A 10978-nucleotide genomic window follows, 5' to 3' on the forward strand; every position below is an offset into this window, starting at 1 on the left:
GAGTTGTTGAAGCAACTGTTGTTTGTTCAGTTGTTGTTGGTTCAGCAGTTGTCACAGCAACTGTTGTTTCTGGAGTTGTTGACGGTGCTGCAGTTGTTGAAGCAACTGTTGTTTCTGAAGTTGTTGTTGGTACAGTAGTTGTAGTAGGTTCAGCTGTTGTTGTTGGAACTAGTGTAGTTGTTGGTTCAGGAGTTGTTGAAGCAACTGTTGTTTGTTCAGTTGTTGGTTCAGCAGTTATCACAGCAACTGTTGTTTCTGGAGTTGTTGTTGGTGCTGCAGTTGTTACAGCAACTGTTGTTTCTGAAGTTGTTGTTGGTACACTAGTTGTAGTAGGTTCAGCTGTTATTGTTGGTTCAGGAGTTGTTAAAGCAACTGTTGTTTGTTCAGTTGTTGTTGGTTCAGCAGTTGTCAAGACAATTGTTGTAGTTTCAGCTGTTGTAGGTGCAACAGTTGTTGAACCAACTGTTGTTTCTGGAGTTGTTGTTGGTACAATAGTTGTAGTAGGTTCAGCTGTGGTTGTTGGAACTAGTGTAGTTCTTGGTTCAGGAGTTGTTGAAGCAACTGTTGTTTGTTCAGTTGTTGTTGGTTCAGCAGTTGTCACAGCAACTGTTGTTTCTGGAGTTGTTGTTTGTGCTGCAGTTGTTGAAGCAACAGTTGTTTCTGAAGTTGTTGTTGGTACAGTAGTTGTAGTAGGTTCAGCTGTTGTTGTTGGTTCAGGAGTTGTTAAAGCAACTGTTGTTTGTTCAGTTGTTGTTGGTTCAGCAGTTGTCGAGCCAATTGTTGTAGTTTCAGCTGTTGTAGGTGAAACAGTTGTTGAACCAACTGTTGTTTCTGGAGTTGTTGTTGGTACAATAGTTGTAGTAGGTTCAGCTGTGGTTGTTGGAACTAGTGTAGTTGTTGGTTCAGGAGTTGTTGAAGCAACTGTTGTTTGTTCAGTTGTTGTTGGTTCAGCAGTTGTCACAGCAACTGTTGTTTCTGGAGTTGTTGACGGTGCTGCAGTTGTTGAAGCAACTGTTGTTTCTGAAGTTGTTGTTGGTACAGTAGTTGTAGTAGGTTCAGCTGTTGTTGTTGGAACTAGTGTAGTTGTTAATTCAGGAGTTGTTGAAGCAACTGTTGTTTGTTCAGTTGTTGTTGGTTCAGCAGTTGTCACAGCAACTGTTGTTTCTGGAGTTGTTGTTGGTGCTGCAGTTGTTAAAGCAACTGTTGTTTCTGAAGTTGTTGTTGGTACACTAGTTGTAGTAGATTCAGCTGTTGTTGTTGGCTCAGGAGTTGTTGAAGCAACTGTTGTAGTTTCAGCTGTTGTAGGTGCAACAGCTGTTGAAGCAACTGTTGTTTCTGGAGTTGTTGTTGGTGCTGCAGTTGTTGAAGCAACTGTGGTTTCTGAAGTTGTTGTTGGTACAGTAGTTGTAGTAGGTTCAGCTGTTGTTGTTGGATTTAGTGCAGTTGTTGTTTCAGGAGTTGTTGAAGCAACTGTTGTTTGTTCAGTTGTTGGTTCAGCAGTTGTCACAGAAACTGTTGTTTCTGGAGTTGTTGACGGTGCTGCAGTTGTTGAAGCAACTGTTGTTTCTGAAGTTGTTGTTGGTGCAGTAGTTGTAGTAGGTTCAGCTGTTGTTGTTGGAACTAGTGTAGTTGTTGGTTCAGGAGTTGTTGAAGCAACTGTTGTTTGTTCAGTTGTTGTTGGTTCAGCAGTTGTCACAGCAACTGTTGTTTCTGGAGTTGTTGTTGGTGCTGCAGTTGTTGAAGCAACTGTTGTTTCTGAAGTTGTTGTTGGTACACTAGTTGTAGTAGGTTCAGCTGTTGTTGTTGGTTCAGGAGTTGTTGAAGCAACTGTTGTTTGTTCAGTTGTTGTTGGTTCAGCAGTTGTCGAGGCAATTGTTGTAGTTTCAGCTGTTGTAGGTCCAACAGTTGTTGAAGCAACTGTTGTTTCTGGAGTTGTTGTTGGTGCTGCAGTTGTTGAAGCAACTGTGGTTTCTGAAGTTGTTGTTGGTACAGTAGTTGTAGTAGGTTCAGCTGTTGTTGTTGGAACTAGTGTAGTTGCTGGTTCAGGAGTTGTTGAAGCAACTGTTGTTTGTTCAGTTGTTGGTTCAGCAGTTGTCACAGCAACTGTTGTTTCTGGAGTTGTTGACGGTGCTGCAGTTGTTGAAGCAACTGTTGTTTCTGAAGTTGTTGTTGGTACAATAGTTGTAGTAGGTTCAGCTGTTGTTGTTGGTTCAGGAGTTGTTAAAGCAACTGTTGTTTGTTCAGTTGTTGTTGGTTCAGCAGTTGTCGAGGCAATTGTTGTAGTTTCAGCTGTTGTAGGTGCAACAGTTGTTGAACCAACTGTTGTTTCTGGAGTTGTTGTTGGTACAATAGTTGTAGTAGGTTCAGCTGTGGTTGTTGGAACTAGTGTAGTTGTTGGTTCAGGAGTTGTTGAAGCAACTGTTGTTTGTTCACTTGTTGTTGGTTCAGCAGTTGTCACAGCAACTGTTGTTTCTGGAGTTGTTGATGGTGCTGCAGTTGTTGAAGCAACTGTTGTTTCTGAAGTTGTTGTTGGTACAGTAGTTGTAGTAGGTTCAGCTGTTGTTGTTGGAACTAGTGTAGTTGTTGGTTCAGGAGTTGTTGAAGCAACTGTTGTTTGTTCAGTTGTTGGTTCAGCAGTTGTCACAGCAACTGTTGTTTCTGGAGTTGTTGTTGGTACTGCAGTTGTTAAAGCAACTGTTGTTTCTGAAGTTGTTGTTGGTACACTAGTTGTAGTAGGTTCAGCTGTTGTTGTTGGTTCAGGAGTTGTTGAAGCAACTGTTGTAGTTTCAGCTGTTGTAGGTGCAACAGTTGTTGAAGCAACTGTTGTTTCTGGAGTTGTTGTTGGTGCTGCAGTTGTTGAAGCAACTGTGGTTTCTGAAGTTGTTGTTGGTACAGTAGTTGTAGTAGGTTCAGCTGTTGTTGTTGAAACTAGTGTAGTTGTTGGTTCAGGAGTTGTTGAAGCAACTGTTGTTTGTTCAGTTGTTGGTTCAGCAGTTGTCACAGCAACTGTTGTTTCTGGAGTTGTTGACGGTGCTGCCGTTGTTGAAGCAACTGTTGTTTCTGAAGTTGTTGTTGGTACAGTAGTTGTAGTAGGTTCAGCTGTTGTTGTTGGAACTAGTGTAGTTGTTGGTTCAGGAGTTGTTGAAGCAACTGTTGTTTGTTCAGTTGTTGTTGGTTCAGCAGTTGTCACAGCAACTGTTGTTTCTGGAGTTGTTGTTGGTGCTGCCGTTGTTGAAGCAACTGTTGTTTCTGAAGTTGTTGTTGGTACAGTAGTTGTAGTAGGTTCAGCTGTTGTTGTTGGAACTAGTGTAGTTGTTGGTTCAGGAGTTGTTGAAGCAACTGTTGTTTGTTCAGTTGTTGTTGGATCAGCAGATGTCGAGGCAATTGTTGTAGTTTCAGCTGTTGTAGGTGCACCAGTTGTTGAAGCAACTGTTGTCTCTAGAGTTGTTGTTTGTGCTGCAGTTGTTGAAGCAACTGTTGTTTCTGAAGTTGTTGTTGGTACAGTAGTTGTAGTAGGTTCAGCTGTTGTTGTTGGTTCAGGAGTTGTTAAAGCAACTGTTGTTTGTTCAGTTGTTGTTGGTTCAGCAGTTGTCGAGGCAATTGTTGTAGTTTCAGTTGTTGTAGGTGCAACAGTTGTTGACCCCACTGTTGTTTCTGGAGTTGTTGTTGGTAGAATAGTTGTAGTAGGTTCAGCTGTGGTTGTTGGAAATAGTGTAGTTGTTGGTTCAGGAGTTGTTGAAGCAACTGTTGTTTGTTCAGTTGTTGTTGGTTCAGCAGTTGTCACAGCAACTGTTGTTTCTGGAGTTGTTGTTGGTGCTGCAGTTGTTGAAGCAACTGTTGTTTCTGAAGTTGTTGTTGGTACACTAGTTGTAGTAGGTTCAGCTGTTGTTGTTGGTTCAGGAGTTGTTGAAGCAACTGTTGTTTGTTCAGTTGTTGTTGGTTCAGCAGTTGTCGAGGCAATTGTTGTAGTTTCAGCTGTTGTAGGTGCAACAGTTGTTGAACCAACTGTTGTTTCTGGGGTTGTTGTTGGTACAATAGTTGTAGTAGGTTCAGCTGTGGTTGTTGGAACTAGTGTAGTTGTTGGTTCAGGAGTTGTTGAAGCAACTGTTGTTTGTTCAGTTGTTGTTGGTTCAGCAGTTGTCACAGCAACTGTTGTTTCTGGAGTTGTTGTTTGTGCTGCAGTTGTTGAAGCAACTGTTGTTTCTGAAGTTGTTGTTGGTACAGTAGTTGTAGTAGGTTCAGCTGTTGTTGTTGGTTCAGGAGTTGTTACAGCAACTGTTGTTTCTGAAGTTGTTGTTGGTACACTAGTTGTAGTAGGTTCAGCTGTTGTTGTTGGTTCAGGAGTTGTTGAAGCAACTGTTGTTTGTTCAGTTGTTGTTGGTTCAGCAGTTGTCGAGGCAATTGTTGTAGTTTCAGCTGTTGTAGGTGCAACAGTTGTTGAAGCAACTGTTGTTTCTGGAGTTGTTGTTGGTGCTGCAGTTGTTGAAGCAACTGTGGTTTCTGAAGTTGTTGTTGGTACAGTAGTTGTAGTAGGTTCAGCTGTTGTTGTTGGAACTAGTGTAGTTGTTGGATCAGGAGTTGTTGAAGCAACTGTTGTTTGTTCAGTTGTTGGTTCAGCAGTTGTCACAGCAACTGTTGTTTCTGGAGTTGTTGACGGTGCTGCAGTTGTTGAAGCAACTGTTGTTTCTGAAGTTGTTGTTGGTACAGTAGTTGTAGTAGGTTCAGCTGTTGTTGTTGGAACTAGTGTAGTTGTTGGTTCAGGAGTTGTTGAAGCAACTGTTGTTTGTTCAGTTGTTGTTGGTTCAGCAGTTGTCACAGCAACTGTTGTTTCTGGAGTTGTTGTTTGTGCTGCAGTTGTTGAAGCAACAGTTGTTTCTGAAGTTGTTGTTGGTACAGTAGTTGTAGTAGGTTCAGCTGTTGTTGTTGGTTCAGGAGTTGTTGAAGCAACTGTTGTTTGTTCAGTTGTTGTTGGTTCAGCAGTTGTCGAGGCAATTGTTGTAGTTTCAGCTGTTGTAGGTGCAACAGTTGTTGAACCAACTGTTGTTTCTGGGGTTGTTGTTGGTACAATAGTTGTAGTAGGTTCAGCTGTGGTTGTTGGAACTAGTGTAGTTGTTGGTTCAGGAGTTGTTGAAGCAACTGTTGTTTGTTCAGTTGTTGTTGGTTCAGCAGTTGTCACAGCAACTGTTGTTTCTGGAGTTGTTGACGGTGCGGCAGTTGTTGAAGCAACTGTTGTTTCTGAAGTTGTTGTTGGTACAGTAGTTGTAGTAGGTTCAGCTGTTGTTGTTGGAACTAGTGTAGTTGTTGGTTCAGGAGTTGTTGAAGCAACTGTTGTTTGTTCAGTTGTTGTTGGTTCAGCAGTTGTCACAGCAACTGTTGTTTCTGGAGTTGTTGTTTGAGCTGCAGTTGTTGAAGCAACTGTTGTTTCTGAAGTTGTTGTTGGTACAGTAGTTGTAGTAGGTTCAGCTGTTGTTGTTGGAAGTTGTGTAGTTGTTTGTTCAGGAGTTGTTAAAGCAACTGTTGTTGTTTCAGTTGTTGTTTGTTCAGCAGTTGTTGAAATAACTGTTGTTTCTGGAGTTGTTGGTGCTGCAGTTGTTGAAGCAACTGTGGTTTCTGAAGTTGTTGTTGGTACAGTAGTTGTAGTAGGTTCAGCTGTTGTTGTTGGTTCAGCAGTTGTCGAGGCGATTGTTGTAGTTTCAGCTGTTGTAGGTGCAACAGTTGTTGAACTAACTGTTGTTTCTGGAGTTGTTGTTGGTACAATAGTTGTAGTAGGTTCAGCTGTGGTTGTTGGAACTAGTGTAGTTGTTGGTTCAGGAGTTGTTGAAGCAACTGTTGTTTGTTCAGTTGTTGTTGGTTCAGCAGTTGTCACAGCAACTGTTGTTTCTGCAGTTGTTGTTTGTGCTGCAGTTGTTGAAGCAACTGTTGTTTCTGAAGTTGTTGTTGGTACAGTAGTTGTAGTAGGTTCAGCTGTTGTTGTTGGTTCAGGAGTTGTTACAGCAACTGTTGTTTCTGAAGTTGTTGTTGGTACACTAGTTGTAGTAGGTTCAGCTGTTGTTGTTGGTTCAGGAGTTGTTGAAGCAACTGTTGTTTGTTCAGTTGTTGTTGGTTCAGCAGTTGTCGAGGCAATTGTTGTAGTTTCAGCTGTTGTAGGTGCAACAGTTGTTGAAGCAACTGTTGTTTCTGGAGTTGTTGTTGGTGCTGCAGTTGTTGAAGCAACTGTGGTTTCTGAAGTTGTTGTTGGTACAGTAGTTGTAGTAGGTTCAGCTGTTGTTGTTGGAACTAGTGTAGTTGTTGGATCAGGAGTTGTTGAAGCAACTGTTGTTTGTTCAGTTGTTGGTTCAGCAGTTGTCACAGCAACTGTTGTTTCTGGAGTTGTTGACGGTGCTGCAGTTGTTGAAGCAACTGTTGTTTCTGAAGTTGTTGTTGGTACAGTAGTTGTAGTAGGTTCAGCTGTTGTTGTTGGAACTAGTGTAGTTGTTGGTTCAGGAGTTGTTGAAGCAACTGTTGTTTGTTCAGTTGTTGTTGGTTCAGCAGTTGTCACAGCAACTGTTGTTTCTGGAGTTGTTGTTTGTGCTGCAGTTGTTGAAGCAACAGTTGTTTCTGAAGTTGTTGTTGGTACAGTAGTTGTAGTAGGTTCAGCTGTTGTTGTTGGTTCAGGAGTTGTTGAAGCAACTGTTGTTTGTTCAGTTGTTGTTGGTTCAGCAGTTGTCGAGGCAATTGTTGTAGTTTCAGCTGTTGTAGGTGCAACAGTTGTTGAACCAACTGTTGTTTCTGGGGTTGTTGTTGGTACAATAGTTGTAGTAGGTTCAGCTGTGGTTGTTGGAACTAGTGTAGTTGTTGGTTCAGGAGTTGTTGAAGCAACTGTATTTTGTTCAGTTGTTGTTGGTTCAGCAGTTGTCACAGCAACTGTTGTTTCTGGAGTTGTTGACGGTGCTGCAGTTGTTGAAGCAACTGTTGTTTCTGAAGTTGTTGTTGGTACAGTAGTTGTAGTAGGTTCAGCTGTTGTTGTTGGAACTAGTGTAGTTGTTGGTTCAGGAGTTGTTGAAGCAACTGTTGTTTGTTCAGTTGTTGTTGGTTCAGCAGTTGTCACAGCAACTGTTGTTTCTGGAGTTGTTGTTTGTGCTGCAGTTGTTGAAGCAACTGTTGTTTCTGAAGTTGTTGTTGGTACAGTAGTTGTAGTAGGTTCAGCTGTTGTTGTTGGAAGTTGTGTAGTTGTTGGTTCAGGAGTTGTTAAAGCAACTGTTGTTGTTTCAGTTGTTGTTTGTTCAGCAGTTGTTGAAATAACTGTTGTTTCTGGAGTTGTTGGTGCTGCAGTTGTTGAAGCAACTGTGGTTTCTGAAGTTGTTGTTGGTACAGTAGTTGTAGTAGGTTCAGCTGTTGTTGTTGGTTCAGCAGTTGTCGAGGCAATTGTTGTAGTTTCAGCTGTTGTAGGTGCAACAGTTGTTGAACTAACTGTTGTTTCTGGAGTTGTTGTTGGTACAATAGTTGTAGTAGGTTCAGCTGTGGTTGTTGGAACTAGTGTAGTTGTTGGTTCAGGAGTTGTTGAAGCAACTGTTGTTTGTTCAGTTGTTGTTGGTTCAGCAGTTGTCACAGCAACTGTTGTTTCTGGAGTTGTTGTTTGTGCTGCAGTTGTTGAAGCAACTGTTGTTTCTGAAGTTGTTGTTGGTACAGTAGTTGTAGTAGGTTCAGCTGTTGTTGTTGGTTCAGGAGTTGTTACAGCAACTGTTGTTTCTGAAGTTGTTGTTGGTACACTAGTTGTAGTAGGTTCAGCTGTTGTTGTTGGTTCAGGAGTTGTTGAAGCAACTGTTGTTTGTTCAGTTGTTGTTGGTTCAGCAGTTGTCACAGCAACTGTTGTTTCTGGAGTTGTTGTTTGTGCTGCAGTTGTTGAAGCAACTGTTGTTTCTGAAGTTGTTGTTGGTACACTAGTTGTAGTAGGTTCAGCTGTTGTTGTTGGTTCAGGAGTTGTTGAAGCAACTGTTGTTTGTTCAGTTGTTGTTGGTTCAGCAGTTGTCGAGGCAATTGTTGTAGTTTCAGCTGTTGTAGGTGCAACAGTTGTTGAAGCAACTGTTGTTTCTGGAGTTGTTGTTGGTGCTGCAGTTGTTGAAGCAACTGTGGTTTCTGAAGTTGTTGTTGGTACAGTAGTTGTAGTAGGTTCAGCTGTTGTTGTTGGAACTAGTGTAGTTGTTGGTTCAGGAGTTGTTGAAGCAACTGTTGTTTGTTCAGTTGTTGGTTCTGCAGTTGTCACAGCAACTGTTGTTTCTGGAGTTGTTGTTGGTACAGTAGTTGTAGTAGGTTCAGCTGTTGTTGTTGGTTCAGGAGTTGTTAAAGCAACTGTTGTTTGTTCAGTTGTTATTGGTTCAGCAGTTGTCAAGGCAATTGTTGTAGTTTCAGCTGTTGTAGGTGCAACAGTTGTTGAACCAACTGTTGTTTCTGGAGTTGTTGTTGGTACAATAGTTGTAGTAGGTTCAGCTGTTGTTGTTGGAACTAGTGTAGTTGTTGGTTCAGGAGTTGTTGAAGCAACTGTTGTTTGTTCAGTTGTTGGCTCAGCAGTTGTCACAACAACTGTTGTTTCTGGAGTTGTTGTTGGTACAGTAGTTGTAGTAGGTTCAGCTGTTGTTGTTGGAACTAGTGTAGTTGTTGGTTCAGGAGTTGCTGAAGCAACTGTTGTTTGTTCAGTTGTTGTTGGTTCAGCAGTTGTCACAGCAACTGTTGTTTCTGGAGTTGTTGTTGGTGCTGCAGTTGTTGAAGCAACAGTTGTTTCTGAAGTTGTTGTTGGTACAGTAGTTGTAGTAGGTTCAGCTGTTGTTGTTGGTTCAGGAGTTGTTGAAGCAACTGTTGTTTGTTCAGTTGTTGTTGGTTCAGCAGTTGTCGAGGCAATTGTTGTAGTTTCAGCTGTTGTAGGTGCAACAGTTGTTGAACCAACTGTTGTTTCTGGGGTTGTTGTTGGTACAATAGTTGTAGTAGGATCAGCTGTGGTTGTTGGAACTAGTGTAGTTGTTGGTTCAGGAGTTGTTGAAGCAACTGTTGTTTGTTCAGTTGTTGTTGGTTCAGCAGTTGTCACAGCAACTGTTGTTTCTGGAGTTGTTGTTGGTGCTGCAGTTGTTGAAGCAACTGTGGTTTCTGAAGTTGTTGTTGGTACAGTAGTTGTAGTAGGTTCAGCTGTTGTTGTTGGAACTAGTGTAGTTGTTGGTTCAGGAGTTGTTGAAGCAACTGTTGTTTGTTCAGTTGTTGGTTCTGCAGTTGTCACAGCAACTGTTGTTTCTGGAGTTGTTGTTGGTACAGTAGTTGTAGTAGGTTCAGCTGTTGTTGTTGGTTCAGGAGTTGTTAAAGCAACTGTTGTTTGTTCAGTTGTTATTGGTTCAGCAGTTGTCAAGGCAATTGTTGTAGTTTCAGCTGTTGTAGGTGCAACAGTTGTTGAACCAACTGTTGTTTCTGGAGTTGTTGTTGGTACAATAGTTGTAGTAGGTTCAGCTGTTGTTGTTGGAACTAGTGTAGTTGTTGGTTCAGGAGTTGTTGAAGCAACTGTTGTTTGTTCAGTTGTTGGCTCAGCAGTTGTCACAACAACTGTTGTTTCTGGAGTTGTTGTTGGTACAGTAGTTGTAGTAGGTTCAGCTGTTGTTGTTGGAACTAGTGTAGTTGTTGGTTCAGGAGTTGCTGAAGCAACTGTTGTTTGTTCAGTTGTTGTTGGTTCAGCAGTTGTCACAGCAACTGTTGTTTCTGGAGTTGTTGTTGGTGCTGCAGTTGTTGAAGCAACAGTTGTTTCTGAAGTTGTTGTTGGTACAGTAGTTGTAGTAGGTTCAGCTGTTGTTGTTGGTTCAGGAGTTGTTGAAGCAACTGTTGTTTGTTCAGTTGTTGTTGGTTCAGCAGTTGTCGAGGCAATTGTTGTAGTTTCAGCTGTTGTAGGTGCAACAGTTGTTGAACCAACTGTTGTTTCTGGGGTTGTTGTTGGTACAATAGTTGTAGTAGGATCAGCTGTGGTTGTTGGAACTAGTGTAGTTGTTGGTTCAGGAGTTGTTGAAGCAACTGTTGTTTGTTCAGTTGTTGTTGGTTCAGCAGTTGTCACAGCAACTGTTGTTTCTGGAGTTGTTGTTGGTGCTGCAGTTGTTGAAGCAACTGTTGTTTCTGAAGTTGTTGTTGGTACAGTAGTTGTAGTAAGTTCAGCTGTTGTTGTTGAAACAAGTGTAGTTGTTTGTTCAGCAGTTGTCAAAGTAACTGTTGTTTCTGTAGTTGTTGGTGCTGCAGTTGTTGAAGCAACTGTTGTTTCTGAAGTTGTTGTTGGTACAGTAGTTGTAGTAGGTTCAGCTGTTGTTGTTGGTTCAGGAGTTGTTGAAGCAACTGTTGTTTGTTCAGTTGTTGCTGGTTGATCAGTTGTCGAGGCAATTGTTGTTGGTTCAGCAGTTGTTGAGGCAATTGTTGTAGTTTCAGCTGTTGTAGGTGCAACAGTTGTTAAACTAACTGTTGTTTCTGGAGTTGTTGTTGGTACAGTAGTTGTAGTAGGTTCAGCTGTTGTTGTTGGAACTAGTGTAGTTGTTGGTTCAGGAGTTGTTGAAGCAACGGTTGTGTGTTCAGTTGTTGTTGGTTCAGCAGTTGTCACAGCAACTGTTGTTTCTGGAGTTGTTGGTGGTGCTGCAGTTGTTTCTGAAGTTGTTGGTACAGTAGTTGTAATAAGTTCAGCTGTTGTTGTTGAAACAAGTGTAGTTGTTGGTTCAGGAGTTGTTGAAGCAACTGTTGTTTGTTCAGTTGTTGTTGGTTCAGCAGTTGTTGAAGCAACTGTTGTTTCTGGAGTTGTTGACAATGCTGCAGTTGTTGAAGCAACTGTTGTTTCTGAAGTTGTTGTTGGTACAGTAGTTGTAGTAGGTTCAGTTGTTGTTGTTGAAACTAGTGTAGTTGTTGGTTCAGTAGTTGTTGAAGCAACTGTTGTTTCTTCAGTTGTGGTTGTTTCCGCAGTTGTCGAAGCAACTGTTGTTTCTGGAGTTGTTGT

The 10978-nt window shown here is 41.7% G+C and overlaps 1 protein-coding gene across 1 annotated transcript in view; it reads right to left on the minus strand.

The window, feature by feature from the left end:
- The window catches only part of LOC134612263 (mucin-16-like), a gene marked incomplete at its 5' end in the record, with an annotated part of 81272 nt that extends 71014 nt beyond the window's left edge, over positions 1 to 10258 (minus strand). The window contains 15 exons of the mRNA XM_063456609.1: positions 134 to 536; positions 1229 to 1296; positions 1991 to 2113; positions 2177 to 2472; positions 3030 to 3099; positions 3191 to 3555; positions 3642 to 3693; positions 4169 to 4590; positions 5205 to 5274; positions 5366 to 5925; positions 6761 to 6768; positions 7283 to 7419; positions 8135 to 8539; positions 9137 to 9541; positions 10139 to 10258. Of these exons, the coding sequence (XP_063312679.1) occupies positions 134 to 536; positions 1229 to 1296; positions 1991 to 2113; positions 2177 to 2472; positions 3030 to 3099; positions 3191 to 3555; positions 3642 to 3693; positions 4169 to 4590; positions 5205 to 5274; positions 5366 to 5925; positions 6761 to 6768; positions 7283 to 7419; positions 8135 to 8539; positions 9137 to 9541; positions 10139 to 10258 (3504 nt within the window). The remainder of the gene's footprint in view (positions 1 to 133; positions 537 to 1228; positions 1297 to 1990; positions 2114 to 2176; positions 2473 to 3029; positions 3100 to 3190; positions 3556 to 3641; positions 3694 to 4168; positions 4591 to 5204; positions 5275 to 5365; positions 5926 to 6760; positions 6769 to 7282; positions 7420 to 8134; positions 8540 to 9136; positions 9542 to 10138) is intronic.
- Between the last annotated feature and the right edge of the window lie 720 nt (positions 10259 to 10978).

The sequence above is a fragment of the Pelobates fuscus genome, chromosome 5, assembly GCF_036172605.1.
Source record: "Pelobates fuscus isolate aPelFus1 chromosome 5, aPelFus1.pri, whole genome shotgun sequence".
In the NCBI taxonomy this organism is placed as follows: Eukaryota; Metazoa; Chordata; class Amphibia; order Anura; family Pelobatidae; genus Pelobates; species Pelobates fuscus.